Source organism: Ochotona princeps, chromosome 2 (assembly GCF_030435755.1).
Source record: "Ochotona princeps isolate mOchPri1 chromosome 2, mOchPri1.hap1, whole genome shotgun sequence".
NCBI classification, from domain to species: domain Eukaryota; kingdom Metazoa; phylum Chordata; class Mammalia; order Lagomorpha; family Ochotonidae; genus Ochotona; species Ochotona princeps.
The window spans coordinates 110,126,172-110,141,739 of NC_080833.1; the positions used below are offsets into that span (position 1 = coordinate 110,126,172).

Genomic DNA, 15,568 nt, shown 5'->3' on the forward strand with positions numbered 1-15,568 from the left:
ATGATATCTGAACAACTCCTGTTCTCTGAACTTTAAACCAAATCTGAAGAGCGAAACATTCTATTATGAGGAAGACCTAACCCCTCCCCTTCTTTATCACTGTACTCTTGGTCCAACTCCCAGCCTTCTTTCTGTTCCTGTAACAGCAACATGTGAGTGTTTCCCCCATTGGCATTCCTCCCCCCACCACCCCGCTGTCTCTCTACTTGGAACACTCTCAGTGCCTGTGTCCCAGATGTCCCATCGGATCTCAGCTCCAGTGTCATCTATGCTGACACAGCCTTATCTCACTGCTAGTCTTCCACTAGTATTTGCTACCCTCAAAGAACAGAGATCTTAACTTGTCCTTGTGTGTCAGTGCCTAGCACAGTGGCTAAGAACAAGTGCTCAATAAATATTTATGGTATGAGTAAACGTACAAATTCCAGCTCTCTCCTGGTTTTAACCAGCTGATTCCAAACACCCTTTGGTACACAAAACTCCTTTTCCTCCTCTTGCTTTCCTGAATGGGGGGAGCCTTTAGACATCTTAGGTGCCCAGAACACAAACTCCCCTCCAGGCACTGCTGCACTCCACCACCATTTTGAGAAAGGACAATGTCTGCCTCCAAGGTTTTTTTCTGTCGGCAGATACAGCAGGGCAGGGCCTGCCCCTTTAATCAGGGCCCCACCTGCTCTGGTTAGACAGGTTTGGAAACACTGGTAAAGCGAGGGAGAGTCGACAGAAATACTTGCAGAACCAGCGAGAGAGCTGGGAAGCTGCTTCCTGAACGCTGGCGACCCTCCGCCTCTCTCCAGACTCAAAGTAAGAGGGTGTCCTGGACCCAAATGCCATGGGGAGACCTGAGGGGGAATGGGCCCCTTCCAGAGGCACTAAAATAGAGGTTGGCGGGGAGTGGAGAAAGATGGGACAGGGAAAGAAGGCATGGGGATCAGGCCACGATGCAACCCTAAAGAATGGACAGACCCAGATGAGCTAGCAAGAAAATTGGAGACCAGCCATATACTCCACTTGAAGACGTGAGGGCAGGGTGCCCTGCAGCTGCCAGCTCCTTGGGGGACAGACCCGTCAGTGGTGACTGGTATCTGCTAGGGGAGTCCCAGGCAGGATCTGTAAGGCCGGTGGAGGGACTGGCTGCTGCTTTACCCACAGGAAGCTCCTTGGTGAGAAAGAAGCCCTTGATAACCTTCTAGGTACCTCCTCTCCTCTTCTTTCCTTTCTTGCATTTTGGTAGCCTTGAGTTTGGGGGGTTTTGGTAGAGTGGGTAGAAGGCCTGGGTGGGGGCTGACTGAGGGCAGTGCCTGTGCCCCTGAATCACCCCCTCCTACCAGACAGCCTCCTGTGTTGAAAGCATGCATGCCTCCACTCCAGCTCCCTCCCACCTTCCTCGGTTTCAACACCCTCCTCTGAGCCACGTTCTCCCTAAGGTGCCAGAAGGGGCCCCGGCCCAGGGGAATCTCATGAAACTCCTCTCTGCACCCCCTCCCACTCACACAGGATGACAGGACCTTAGACTGGACGCCCACCCCCAGTGTGGAAGCTCCAGCATGACCGAGCCTGAGACCCTGGCCCTGCTGGAAGTGAAGCTGCCCGAGGCCCCTGAGAAGAACCCACCCCCCCAGGACCTGCTTCCTAATGGCCGGCAGCCAGAAGGTGAAGGTGGGACCGAGTCCCACCTTCCTGGAATTGGGTCTCTTCAGGGGGAGTTATCAGTGGGGTCTCCCACAACCAAGGAAGCAGCTGAGGATGGTCTCGATAGCACCGTGAGCGAGGCTGCCACCTTGCCCTGGGGTACCGAGCCCCATCCCTGTGCCCCTTTCCCGGATCCTCCAGGCTGGAGGGACATACAGTTGGAACCTCTGGAGTCAGAGCCACCTATCAAACCTGAGGAGCTGCCCGAGGATGATGCCAATCCGCTGCCTGCCAAGGCAGCCCGGGCCTTCGTGCCCATCGATCTGCAGTGCATCGAGAGGCGGCCCCAGGAAGATCTCATTGTGCACTGTGAGGCAGCGGAGGGGGAACGCCGAGCTTTGCTGCCCGCTACCCGGCTTCCCCACCCTGATCCCCCAGAGTGCAGGTGGGCTGAGGCGGTAGTCAAACCACCTAGCCGGTCCTGTGCAGGCTGCGGGGGCTGTGGTGGCCGCGAGGGACTGAGGGCCGTGGCCTCAGTGGGAGCCGCCCTCATCCTCTTCCCCTGCCTGCTGTACGGAGCCTACGCTTTTCTGCCCTTCGATGCCCCACGGCTGCCTACCATGAGTTCCCGCCTGATCTATACGCTGCGCTGTGGGGTCTTTGCCACCTTCCCCATCGTACTGGGTGAGTCCCAGGGGACCAGAGAGAAGAAGAGGGGGGTACCCAGGAAATAGACTTGAAAACGCACTCTCATTCAGACTGGTCCCACTAGGGCCTCGCCCACTTGTTAGGACCTCTTTGCCCAGGCACTGGTACCTGCCTCTTCTGACCCCTGTGCGTTTCCCATCCCTACCCAGGGCTCCTGGTATACGGGCTGAGCCTGTTATGCTTTTCTGCCCTGCGGCCCTTCGGGGAGCCGCGGCGGGAGGTGGAGATTCACCGGCGCTACGTGGCCCAGTCTGTCCAACTCTTTATCCTGTACTTCTTCAACCTGGCTGTGCTGTCCACCTACCTGCCCCAGGACACCCTCAAGCTGCTGCCTCTGCTCACAGGCCTCTTTGCCATCTCTCGGTGAGTTGGGGCAGGAGTTGTGTGTGTGTGCGTGTAAGGGGGAAGTCATGCAGCAGACCTAGGCCCCTGTGCATCTGACTCTGAATTAGCCTAGACATATGCCTGGAGAGATGAGGCTACAATCCTCTCTTGCATTGTCCTCACCTGGATGAGGTGGTCGGCTCCTCCGGCTTCCAGTAGGAAGCTGATTTCAGAAACAACTTACCAGCACAGGACTAGAAGGCTTTCAAGTGTCAGAGATTGGGGTACCCGGTGTAGCCACTCCTCCCTGGGACTTGGGTCCAGTGTTTTTGTTGTTGTTCTTGTGTGTGTGTGTGTGTTTTTTTTTTTTTTTTTTTAGCTTCCAGCTGAATATGCCCTGTGATCAAACGCTCCATTTTTTAAAATTTATTTATTTTTATTGGAAAGACAGATCTGCAAAGAAAAGGAGACACGGAGAGAAAGATTCTCCATCTACTGGTTCACTCTGCAAATGGCCACAACAGCCAGAGCTGAACTGTTCCAAAACCAGGAACCAGGAGCCAGGCATTTGTTCTAGGTCTCTCATGTGGGTGCAAGGTCCCAAGGTCTTGGGCCATCTTCCATTGCTTTCCCAGACCATAAGCAGGGAACTGGGAACTGGATGGGAAGTGGAGCAGCTGGGACATGAGCTGGCACCCAGTGCTTGTGAAAGGAGGATTAGTCAATTGAGCCATCGTGCCAGGGTCCCCCTCTAGGTTTTACTTCTTAAACTGCTTAGTTATTAGGACATTATTTTTCATACTGTGTTAGAACTTCTGTCCTGACTTCGATTGCTCTCCAGATCTGCCCAGGACAGATTCCAATATTTGATGACATCTGTCAGGTTTCCCCACCCACCATCTCTACTTTGCTACGTGGCCCTGCACCCTTCATTGTCCTGGCCCCCTCAGCTGGGCAGGAAATCCTGCTAGTAAGCCACAGGCAGCAGCAAGGGTGCCATCCTGGTCATGCTCACCGGGGTCACCTTGGCCCCTGTGGCAGCCTCATTACTCTCCTTCGAGTCAAAGCTTGCTTTTGCCTGGAATTCTCAGGATTTATTTTTCATGTGAACTTGAAGTTCCAAACTCAAATGCAGCTTGTTGAATTCCCCTCAGCCCCCAACTAAATTTCCTCTTGCTATTCTCAGTACAGGATTTCAGGTAGCTCTCACAGCCTAGAGATGCCCACTGAGCTGCAGCTGGACTTCCTGGGACTTCTGATGACTGCTTTGTGGTCAGCTGGCCTACAAGCTTCTTGCCTGCCATGCAACCTTGCATTTCTCCCCATAGGTTTCCCAATACGTTCCTCCTACATCATCTAACCTCCCATTCATAAGCCTGGGGGAACACTGATACCAAGTAGATGTTATCTTCAGCTAAAAGAATCACCCAGGAGCCAAAGGGAACTCAGTGGTTGAGATTTCCCATTTTACTTTATTATTTTTTTAAGATTTACTTATTTTTACTTGGAAACTCAAAGTTATAAAGAGAGGGAATGAGATCTGCTATCTCCTGGTTCACTCCCCAAGTGGCCACAGTGGCCAGAGCTGAGCTAAAGCCAGGGGCCTTCTCCAGATCTCCTATGTGGGTGTAGGGTCCCAAGGCTTTGGGCTGTCCTCTACAGTCTTCCCAGGCCACAAGCAGAAAGCTGGATGGGAAGTAGAGCAGCCGGGACATGAACCGACACCCACATGGGATGCCAACACTGGCAGGTGGAGGATTCATCTGTCAAGCCACTGTGCCAACCCCAGACTTCCCATTTCATGTTTCTATGATGAAATTGGGAGGATTCAAGGGTTTTCTTCACGGTGCTTCCTCAAACAGTAACACTTAGCCCGGCACCATGGCTCAGTGGCTAAATCCTCGCCTTGCACATGCTGGGATCCCATATAGGCACCTATTCATGTCCCAGCTGTGTCACTCCCCACCTGGCTCCCTGCCAGGAAAGATGCGATGAGAAAGAGAGGAAGATTTTTCAACCAATGATTCACTCCTCATCAGCTGCAGCAGCTGGAGCTGCACTGATTTGAAACTAGGAGCCAGGAACCTCTTCTGGGTCTCTCATGCGGGTGCAGGGTTCCAAGGCTTTGGGCCATCCTCTCCTACTTTCCCAGGCCACTATTAGGTAGCTGGATGGGCAGCGCCAGCCAGGACACGAATTGGTGCCCATATGGGTCCTGGCACGTTCAAGGTGAGGACCCCAGCCACTAGGCTACCATGCTGGCCCCCAGGAGTCTTTTCCTGGGTGTTTTATGTAGGTGCAGGAGCCCAAGCACTGGACCCATCCTCCACTGCTTTCCCAGGTCATTAGCAGGGAGCTGGATGGGAACAGAAGCAGCCAGGGATTCAAACCAGTACCCATTTAGGATAATGATGTTGCAGGCAGCAGCTTTACTTGCTATGCCACAATGCTGACTCCTCATTCCCTCTTGGAGCTGGTTTCCTAACTCATTCCTTCTAAATTAGCCCGAGAGAGGCTGATGAGCAGGCTTGGGTTCATCAAAGCATGGCTTTGCTGTGTCCCAGGTGTGTGACTTTGGTTGGTCTGACTTAGCCCCCTTTGGAATCCAATGCAACAGAACCACATTGCAGCTATCAGAGAATGAGGCAACTGTTTATAAACTGACATGAAATTATCTCCAAGATAGAATATTATCAAATGGGGGAAAAAATCAACAAACAAAAAAGTTTTGTTTATCTATGCAAAAAAATCAGTGCATAAAATCCCTAGTACTGGATGCCTAGGATGGAGATGGGGAAGAACAGGATGGAATCGGGCCAGGAAGCTCTTACCTTATTGACCTTTGAGTTATGTGTAAGGTCCACTCAAAAAAATTAATTATTTGAGAAATTAGGGTGGGTGTGGAATGCGAGCGCTTAGCTTCCATTCGCTGGCTCACGCTCCAATTGCCACAGGTCAAAGCTAGGAGTCAGGAACTCCACTGAGGTCTCCCACAGAGGTGGCAGATCGTTGAGCCGTCACCCATCCCCAGCCTTTTAGAGTACCACTGGCAGGAAACTGGGATTAGGGTGCAATCAAGACACTGCTGTAAGGGAGAAGGGTGTCTTAACTGCTGGGCCGAAGGCTCTCAAAAAAAAAAAAAGTTTCACTTACAACTTGAAAGGTAAATACATAAAGGGGGGGGACTGGTACACTCATCTCCGAGGAGTGTGGGGAAGACACGATCAATCCGTGCACTTTCATTGATTATCACCCTGCCTGGCGAGCAGGAAGTGCACAAAGCCCGGCTGGTGGTAGCTAAAAGTCCCAGCCAAGGGCACAGGCCTTGCCTTGCACACTGCCCAGTCTTGGTGCCAGCGGGCAGCTACTCTTCCCTCGAGAATAGCACAGGGTTTTTCTCCATCATCACAGGTTGATTTACTGGCTGACCTTCGCCGTGGGCCGTTCCTTCCGCGGTTTCGGCTACGGCCTCACCTTCCTGCCGTTGCTGTGCATGCTGGTGTGGAACCTCTACTACATGTTCGCAGTGGAGCCGGAGCGTATGCTCACTGCCTCGGAAAGCCGCCTCGACTACCCGGACCACGCCCGCTCGGCAGCCGAGCACAGACCCCGCCCATGGGGCTGAGCCGTCCCTGGGGTGCGCGCCTGGACTTCGACCCCAGCGCTGACCATTGGTCAGAGCGGGTGCTGCTCTTCACCTTCGGAGGGACCCAGGGCCTGAGCAGTCAACCTCCCTCGCGGGTTCACTGCTTTGCAGAACTCTGCCGCCGTCGCGGGGCAAGGCCAAAGCCCCTGTTTCACCTATCTCGGCGGGGATGGGGCCTTGAAAAAACTGGAAATACTGCCCATGCCCAAAGGCAGGTGGCTGAGCATGAGATCAAATCAAGACTGTTGTTCTGGGGAAACTGGGTTCGGGATCCTCCAAGACCAGCCTTTTGGACTATTTAGCCTCTGTGGAAACCGCTTGCAGCTGCCCCAGTCCAAAACAACTGCCTCCTCCCTTCCAACCTTTATGGGCCCCTAGAATTTCCCACCTCTCCTGTATGCGGGGAGGACAGACAGGGAGTTCTGTCTCCCAAGAGGTTCAGGGGTGTGTGTGTGTGTTGCATGTATGTGTATGAGCACATGGTGTCTGGGGCCTGCTTGCATGGCACAGTGGCCGCTGTCCATCCAGTGTATGTGTGGGTGATACAATGTAACAATAAAGTGCTACTATAGTTTGCATTGGCTCTTCTCGTTTGCCCCCAGTGGCTTTCTCTTTGGATTCAGGCTGCACCTCCTAAAACGGAAACCTCTTAGCCCCAAGCAGCAACAGAAGGAGGTTGATAAGGGGTTGGCCCCACAGTGAGGGAGAGGATGAAGTCCAGGGAGGAAACCGGGTCTCAAACAGAAGCTGCCTTCTAAGCCCTCCTGTGCCCTGGCTCAGTCCTCAACCCAGCTGGACAGCACTCACACAGTGAGACTGGGACCCTGTGGAAAAATATTTCTATTTTTATGCCTTGCAGGGCAGTCAGCCCCCGCCCCCCGCTTTTTTTTTAAAGATTTATTTATTTTTATTACAAAATCAGATATACAGAGAGGAGGAGACACAGAGAGGAAGATCTTCCGTCTGATGATTCACTCCCCAAATGACCGCAACGGCTGCTGCGTTGATCCAAAGCCGGGAGCCAGGAACTTCCTCCAGGTCTCCCATGTGGATGCAGGGTCCCAAAGCTTTGGGACGTCCTCAACTGCTTTCCCAGGCCACAAGCAGGGAGCTGGATGGGAAGTGGAGCTGCTGGGATTAGAACCGGCGCCCATATGGGATCCTGGCACGTTCCAGGTGAGGACTTTAGCCACTAGGCTACCATGCCAGGTCCTAGCCAGCCCTTTTAAAAGGCCTTTTGCTCAGTCCTGTTGAGTCCCATAAGAGAGGAATGGGGGTGACAGGAAGGGAGGTACCGCCAAGGGTGAGCTTCCCTTTGACATAACTGCCTTTGACCCCATTCCAAGGTAGGAAGGAAGCCCTGCCCACCCCTACCACTAGCGGTCCCAGAGGTTCAGGTTGGTCTCTGCTTGTTCTGCGGAGAAGCGAGATGGGAGAGAAGGGCCAGGTGGGGATGTTGACTCTTCAGCTCCAGAGATCCAAAGCACAATGGGGCAGGAGAAGCACTTGCCAACAACCCTCCTTGTGGAGAGTGGGCCTCAGTTTAAGGACTGGTATTTGGAATACCGCTTGTGGTGCAGTAACAGAATCACCAGTCCCCCCAGCAGCAGGAGCCAGGGGGCACCCAGGGCCACGACCATGATGCCCAGGACTAGAGGAGACAAAGTGTCCACTGGAGGGGTGCCCACACCCAGGAGCATCGACCTAGATCAAGCAGAGAGAAAGGGAGGACTAAGCAAGTGCAGGAGAGGAGCCTGGGAGGCTTGGCATTCCTCCTCTGCAATGTCCTCCCCACCACCCTCAGCCCCGGGGTCCATGCCCTGGCTCTCACCAGCTGAGGTAGTTTTGGTCCCAGTAGCCAGGACCTGTGGAAGCCCCGAATGTCAGGTTGAAGGCACAAAAGTTGTTCTGGGACCCGAAGAAAGCTCGGACAATGGGTGACTGAGGGAGTGAGTATGCCAAGGTGGAGTGAAGAGGGGACGCCTGGCATGGCAGGGAGGATTCCCGACCCCCGTGCTTCTGGGAGAAAGCCACTGGGCGCCACTGCACGAAGGCTGATGGGGCAGCGCCCCATAGCAGCTGGTTCAGCTGCGGAAAAAGGCAGACAGACATGGCAGGGTGAGGAGCAACGTGCGCCCAGCTCCTCTCCTCCTCCTCCTCCTCCTCCTCCTTCCCAGCCCCTCCCAGCCTCTAGCTTGTGACCGGCAACACGTTAGGGGCAGCAGGAATCCTGAGTCCCAGGCCTGCTTGCATGGGGGCCTCCACTGCCTTGCCACCTCACCCCCATACAGAAAGAGGGACTTCACCTTGAAGAGTCCTGAACCCTTTTTCCAGTCTGGCAAGTCAGCACTCAGCACCCTCCTCTGGGCCTCCTGGCCCTTGCATATCCCCTGTCTGCCAAAGCGTGAGTCATACTGCCCTGCCTTTTGTCCTATGTCCTGGGAGGGCGGAGACAGGTGGCTCCTGCGCACAGAGCCCAGCACTTAAAGGAGAAGTATTGCCAAATGGTAAATGAGCACTTTTCTGAGGCCCTCACAGGGTTCCACCCAGGTTCCCCAGGCCTGTCCATGGGAGCCTGACCTGGAAGACAGCAGGTGCATATTCATCGTCAATGGAGTGTTGTTCCTTCATTGTGGGGCAGTCAGGGGCCGGCCCCAAAGTGACGACCTCCAACCCAAACAGAGAATGGTTTCCCCGGGGAGAGGCCCCATCCAGCGCCACCTCTAGCTGGCAGGTGTCCGCTGTGTGCAGGAGACGAGGGGGTTGGGTTGGCCGGCCGGATCTGGAGAAGGCCTGAACCTAGGAAGGAAGGAAGCAAATGGATGAGTGCTCAAGGGCTACCCCCGACCTTAGCCCCTACCCTACATATACCAGCCTTTTGAGTTCCTTGTGGATCCCCCACACCCTTACCCTGAAGGTCAGACTGCCATTGGCAAAGGCCTTGGTGGGGTCATGCGTGGGACGGCCTTGAAACGTAGCGCTCAGAGTGGCAAGATCCAGCGTGTTGTTGATGCTATCCCAGGAGAACTCAGCCAAGGAGTAGGGAGGATAAGGTCTTCCAGGGGGCTCTGCTGTCGCGTCAGACATATTCGTGCTGTCAAATTCAAGCAGCTGGGGAAGGGGATGGATCCGGGCTTGCCTCAGGTCTAGCTTTGTCCTGAGTCACCCCTGCCCACTCTCCACCTGCTGCAGACCCTCCCAATAGAGTTGACCCTGCCCACCAGCCCACCAGCCCCCAATCTAACTTGGGCTGAACGCACTCCTCGGTTATCTTCCCTCCTCCCTGGCCAGCTGCTCACCCGTGTAAAGACAACAGCAGAAGAGAACTGAATGCTGTCCTTAGGGAGCACCACCAGGCCGCCATAAGGCTCAGAGGAGAGCAGCAGGCTCCAGTTGACGCTCAGCAGGCTGTCGGGGGTGTTCGTGGCCACCAGAACCACGGCCGGCGGGCCCAGACTGCTCCACACATAGTGCAGTGTGGAGTTGGCGCCCACTGCCCGGATGTGAAGCAGGTTTTCGGGGGGGCCTGAATGGTCAGGGATGACCTCGAGAGACACCTGATGCAAGGAATAGGGGAGGGTGGGAGAGACAGGAGTCACAGGCAAAGGAAAGGCCTGAGGGGACCTTAGCAAGTGTGGGACTCTGGGGCCCAGCCAAGAGGAATGCATGGGAGCCAAGGGGACCCCAGGGTGCAAGGGCAGAGGGGCAGAACCAGGACTGCCCCATGGTAGTGGGGAGGAGGTAAGGGCACAGCAGGGAGTCAACAAAAGCCCAGTGCTCATCTGCACCTGGGGCACCCAGGGCTGAGTCAGGTCTCAGGCTACCTCACAATCCTGTTCCATGGAGCCCTGACTACCCTATTTCCCGGACTAAAGAGCCCTTCCCTTCGCAGCCACCCTTCCCACTCCCATCCGGTGGTTGCCCCAGATTCCAGTCACCCTGCAAGGGAGGCATTTCCTGAAAGCTCCATTGCCTTCGTCCCAGAGCCCTTACCAGTCGAGTCTCTTCCCCTAACAGGCGGAACGGGGCTGAGAACAGAAGTAGACCCAAGAGGAGCATGGGGCCGGGGGCACAATGTCCCCAGCCCCAACCCGGTTCACTACAGCCGCACATGCAGCACCAACTTCAGCTGGTGGAAGGCTCCCCAGTCACATGACTTGAATTCAGCTGACCTCCCCTTCCTTCCTAGGGCGGGGCAACCACAGCAGATCTTAAAGAGACAGCATGTTTTAATCCAGATTCTGGTTTAGAATCACAAAGACTGGGAGGCAGCAGGTGACAGCTAAAATATCTGGGTTGGGTATTCTATTCCTGATTTCCGCCTGGCCCAAGCTCAGCTGCAATGGGCACTTAGGGAAAGAAATGGTGGATGGGAAATCTTTCTTCCATTTTCTTTTTTTAAATTATTTTTATTTTTTATAATAATTACATGGTTGATCAGGGTGAGAACGATCGAGGTTTAGGGAAAACTGGGTGAACTCATTGTTTCCAATTTTGCTGTTTCTTCTTGTTGTTTCTGGAGGAAGAGGAGAGATAAAGACAGAAGCCACCTACAACTTTCCACACATCCCAGTACCCATGGATGAGGGACCGCCACCTCATATCAACCCAGAGTCAATGTGTACATATTCTGAGGGTTCTGCTCAAGTCATTTGGACAGTTCTGCAATGCTGTCGATTTCACCAATCCAAGGATGACGTCACCCACCCAATGTCCGTTGACTGACGTCCTAAGCCTCAAGTCTCCATTCACCAAGATTTTTTGCTGTCATCCTTTGATTCGGGTAGTTATCCAGTTTGTTCTGTTCTCTTTCTTCTGCTATGGCACCAAATGAGCTGCCATATTTTCCTTTTACCTCAGGGCCTGTGTCCAAAAAAAAAAAAGTGTAAAAGTATACCAGTATAGGGCCCGGCGGCATGGCCTAGCGGCTAAAGTCCTCGCCTTGAACGCCCCGGGATCCCATATGGGCGCCAGTTCTGATCCCGGCAGCTCCACTTCCCATCCAGCTCCCTGCTCGTGGCCTGGGAAAGCAGTTGAGGACGGCCCAATGCTTTGGGACTCTGCACCTGCGTGGGAGACCCGGAAGAGGTTCCTGGTTCCCGGCATCGGATCGGCGCGCACTGGCCTGTTGCGGCTCACTTGGGGAGTGAATCATCGGACGGAAGATCTTCCTCTCTGTCTCTCCTCCTCTGTGTATATCTGGCTGTAATAATAATAAAAAAAAAGTATACCAGTATATTAAGAGTATGTCAGAGACTTGACAAGCCTGCGGTGTGTACTGGCAACCATGGGAACCAGAGTAGGGGGCAGAACTGGTGGGGGTTATGGGGAGTCACCCCAACCAGGCTGCAGCCCCAACCGGTTTGCATGAGGACCGAGCATGAAGTGGGCAGGATCGAACTGTACTACAACACCCCTTGGTTCACGAGGAAGACAGGGCTGGAAGCAGAACGAACCCAGCAATCCCAACGACCAGCATTAGCATAAGCTGATTGGTGTGACGGACGGTGTCGGACTCTGTACTAGCAAACTCGCGCAAGAATCAGGCCTGGGATCATCTCAGATGAAGTTTCTTTGGAGATCCCTCCAACTGAACTGCTGATGTTAGAACCCCAACCATGAAGAGACTGTTAGCCAGTGGATTCTGAATAGGGTTCATTGCGACTGGAACTGAGATATTGGCAGCAATCCAGAATTGATGAACAATCAAAACTGTATGAGCAGGACCCTCAGAGCGCACCTCCCGTTGGGGATCTGGGATGGGTGGGAGGTTGGGTGGGGCTTTTCCCTTTGTTTTTTTCCCTGACCCCAGATACAGGGTAAAATGATATTGATGTGGAAACAATGGTATTACCCACTTTCACCCTGTAGCCCTTGACACTTTGTTCCCTAATCAACTAAGTAAGATTATTAAAAAATAATTTAAAAAAATGAGTATGTCAGGCCTGAGCCCAGCGAGGTGGCTTGGCAGCTGGAGTCCTGGCCTGGAACACGCTGGGATCCCATGTGGGCGCCAGTTCTAATCCTGGCAGCCCCACTTCCCATCCAGCTCCCTACCTGTGGCTTGGTAAAGCAGTCAGGATGGCCAAAGCCTTGGGACCCTGCACCCGCATGGGAGAGCTGGAGGAGTTCCTGGCTCCTGACTTTGAATTGGTGCGGCACCAGCCGTTGTGGTCACTTGGGGAGTGAATCATTGGACGGAAGATCTTCCTCTCTGTCTCTCCTTCTCTATATATCTGACTTTGCAATAAAAAAATAAATAAAATCTTTAAAAACATAGAGTATGTCAGGCCTGGTGCGATGGCTCAATGGGCTAATCCTCAGCTTGCAAGTGCCGGGATCCCATATGGATGCTGGTTTGTGTGCTGGCACCCACGTGGGAGACTTGGAGGAGGAAACTTGGAGGAGGTTCCAGACTCCTGGCTTCAGATCAGTTCAGCTCTGGCTTTTGGGGAATGAACCAGTGGATGGAAGATCTTTGTTTCAACTTCTCTCTCTATAAATCTATCTTTCCAATAAAAAGTGAAAAGTAATAATAATAATAATAATAATAAAAAGAGTATGTCAAACACACACCCCAAACACACAGTGGGCTGGCAAGACATTCTAGAGGAGATGGGGAGACACTTTCAGCCTCGCCACAACCAGTCTCACTGAACAGTTACCTAAAGTGAGCATGTCTGGACCCCAATGGGATTCCCAAAGTAAGACTCTCTGGTAGGAACATCCAGAGAGGAATTTTGAAGGAATTCTTTTTTTTTTAAATATTTATTTATTTTTTATTACAAAGTCAGACATACAGAGAGGAGGAGAGACAGAGAGGAAGACCTTCTGTCAGATGATTCACTCCCCAAGTGACCGCAATGGCTGGTGCTGTGCCGATCTGAAGCCGGGAACCAGGATCCTCTTCTGGGTCTCCCACGTGGGTGCAGTGCCGGGCCTGAAGGAATTCTGATAGTATACTCTGGAGGATCCCTTTTTGTCAATCTATTATATATCTGAAGCTAGGAGTCAGGAGCTTCCTCTGGCTCTCCCACGCGGGTGCAGGGTCCCTAGGCTTTGGGCCGTCCTCGACTGCTTTCCTAGGCCAGAAGCAGGGAGCTGGATGGGAAGTGGGGCAGCTGGGACACAAACCAGTGCCCATATGGGATGATGGTGTTTCTAGACAGGACTAGCCAATTGTTTGTTTGTTTCGATGAATGCTAGAAATACAGGTTCTTGTATGTTTATTTATTTTACTTTTTTTTAAAAAAAGATTATTTATTTTTATTGGAAAGGCAGATATACAGAAAGGAGGAGAGACAGAGGGGAAGATCCTCCATCCGATGGTTCACTCCCCAAGCGGCCGCAACGGCCAGAGTTGAACCAATCCGAAGCCAAGAGCCAGGAGCTCTTCCAGGTCTCCCACACGGGTGCAGGGTCCCAAGGTTTTGGGCTGCCCTGACTGCTTTCCCAGGCCACAAGCAGGAAGCTGGATGGAAAGTAGGGCTGCCGGGATTAGAACCGTGCCCATATGGAATCCTGGCACGTGCAAGGCAAAGACCTTAACCACTATGCTATCGTGCCGGGCCCTATTTGTTTATTTTAGGAATGCAGATTCTTGTTCTACTGTGAAGATATTTAAGTAGGGTATGAAAGCATGTGACATGTATTGTCACAAGAGGTAAGTGCACACTTTGTTTTTGCTTAAACTAGGATTAGAATACATATAGCACAAAATTCAAAAGGTATCCAAGGTTTTCGTCCCCATTTCCCAGTGAACTGTTGTCTCTCAAGACAACCCTGCCTAATTTATGCTGCCCTCCTCTAGAGTCTGTGGATAGTCACACATGCACACACAGCTCTAACTTTTCACAATTCATTTCGGGTTGCTGTGTTCTCCTTGTGTTGGTGAGGGTGATGTCTTACATTTTTTATTGTTTTGGAATCCTACTGAGATAGCACCATTTCGCAATTGGTAACATGCTGAAGAAATATCCCAGCATATACAGTATTTCTCATGTTCACAACCAGTTCTGTAGGACAAACATCCAGGAATGGAATCGTCCTGTCTTACGCTTGCCTGCTGACATACCATGTATCCAGGCGTTTGGTTATTTCATTTATTGGTAGCTCCTTCCAAGTAAGGGTGTGGAAGCTCATGTTTTTGTTACTAACTTATGCTTCTCGGGAGCTATTTCTACTCGTTGCCTATTATAAAAATGAGCCTTTTTTTGTCTTCGCTGCTAAGTTCTAAAAAAATCTCTTTAAGGAAATTAATGCTCATGTTGTTACAAATATCATCCCTACCCCATATTCCTGATTTGCAAACTTTTGGGTAGTTCCTTCTCCCACTCTGGTATATTTCAAATGCCATGTTTCTTTTTCATGTGCTTATGTTTTCATTTCTTACATTTAAATCTGTCACTTAAATTAGTATGACTCTAGTTAAGCAGTGATTAAATTTCACATAATATACACAATATAGAAATGACTTTAAAAATAAAACATATTGGGCCCAGCACGACAGCCTAGTGGCTGAATTCTTCACATTGCATGTGCTGGGATCCCATATGGGCACTGGTTCGTGTCCCAGCTGCTCCACTTTCTATTCAGCTCCCTGCTTACGGCCTGGGAAAGCATTAGAGTGGCCCAACGCACTGGAACCCTGCACCCACACGGGAGACCTGGAGGAAGCTCCTGGCTTCAGCTCAGCTCCAGCCATTGCTGTCATTTGGCAAGTGGACCAGTGAATAAAACATCTGTCTCTGTGAATCTACCTTTCCAATACATTGACTAAATAAAGGGTATTGTTGTGACTTGTGGGTTAAGTCTCCACCTGTCATGTTGGCATCACAAATGAACATGAGTTTGAGTTCCACCTGCTCTGCTTCCAGTTACTGTGTTTAGGAAAGAGGCCTAAGATGAATCTAAGTTATTCGGCACTCACATGAGAGACCTGGATGGAGTTCTAGGGTCCAGCTTTGAACAGGCCCAGCCTTTGCCCATTTGGAGTGAACAAATAGATGGAAATATTCTCTGTTAGTCTTTCAAATAAATCAATCATGAGGGAGAAAAGGGAATACATATGAGGCAAAACTTAATTTGATGGAACACCTATTTAATGCTAACAGGTTGGGTGTTTAGTTTAGCAATTAAAAATTGCTGCTTTAGGGCCCGGCGGTGTGGCCTAGCAGCTAAAGTCCTCGCCTTGAACGCCCCGGGATCCCACATGGGTGCCGGTTCTAATCCCGGCAGCTCCACTTCCCATCCAGCTCC

The 15,568-nt window shown here is 52.1% G+C and overlaps 2 protein-coding genes across 2 annotated transcripts; one reads left to right on the forward strand and one right to left on the reverse strand.

Annotated features, from left to right (window-relative positions):
* Nucleotides 1-1,449: 1,449 nt before the first annotated feature.
* Nucleotides 1,450-6,893, forward strand: TMEM79 (transmembrane protein 79). The gene is made up of 3 exons (XM_004589034.2): nt 1,450-2,316; nt 2,490-2,703; nt 6,076-6,893. Exons 1-3 carry the CDS (start codon nt 1,548-1,550, stop codon nt 6,287-6,289), a joined length of 1,197 nt encoding a protein of 398 aa, XP_004589091.2. The 5' UTR covers nt 1,450-1,547; the 3' UTR covers nt 6,290-6,893.
* Nucleotides 6,894-7,305: 412 nt separating this feature from the next.
* Nucleotides 7,306-10,453, reverse strand: GLMP (glycosylated lysosomal membrane protein). The gene is made up of 6 exons (XM_004589226.4): nt 10,304-10,453; nt 9,610-9,867; nt 9,221-9,421; nt 8,891-9,109; nt 8,142-8,398; nt 7,306-8,014 (listed from the first exon to the last, which is right to left on the reverse strand). Exons 1-6 carry the CDS (start codon nt 10,421-10,423, stop codon nt 7,849-7,851), a joined length of 1,221 nt encoding a protein of 406 aa, XP_004589283.4. The 5' UTR covers nt 10,424-10,453; the 3' UTR covers nt 7,306-7,848.
* Between the last annotated feature and the right edge of the window lie 5,115 nt (nt 10,454-15,568).

Excerpts from the sequence above, each read along its gene's own strand:
- TMEM79 (XM_004589034.2), top strand. The coding sequence starts at position 1,548 with ATGACCGAGCCTGAGACCCTGGCCCTGCTGGAAGTGAAGCTGCCCGAG. Across the intron at positions 2,317-2,489 it reads CACCTTCCCCATCGTACTGG|GGCTCCTGGTATACGGGCTG; the intron begins GTGAGTCCCAGG and ends ATCCCTACCCAG. Across the intron at positions 2,704-6,075 it reads GGCCTCTTTGCCATCTCTCG|GTTGATTTACTGGCTGACCT; the intron begins GTGAGTTGGGGC and ends CCATCATCACAG.
- GLMP (XM_004589226.4), bottom strand. The coding sequence starts at position 10,423 with ATGTGCGGCTGTAGTGAACCGGGTTGGGGCTGGGGACATTGTGCCCCC. Across the intron at positions 9,110-9,220 it reads ATGGCAGTCTGACCTTCAGG|GTTCAGGCCTTCTCCAGATC; the intron begins GTAAGGGTGTGG and ends CTTCCTTCCTAG. Across the intron at positions 8,399-8,890 it reads ATGCACCTGCTGTCTTCCAG|CTGAACCAGCTGCTATGGGG; the intron begins GTCAGGCTCCCA and ends CTTTTTCCGCAG.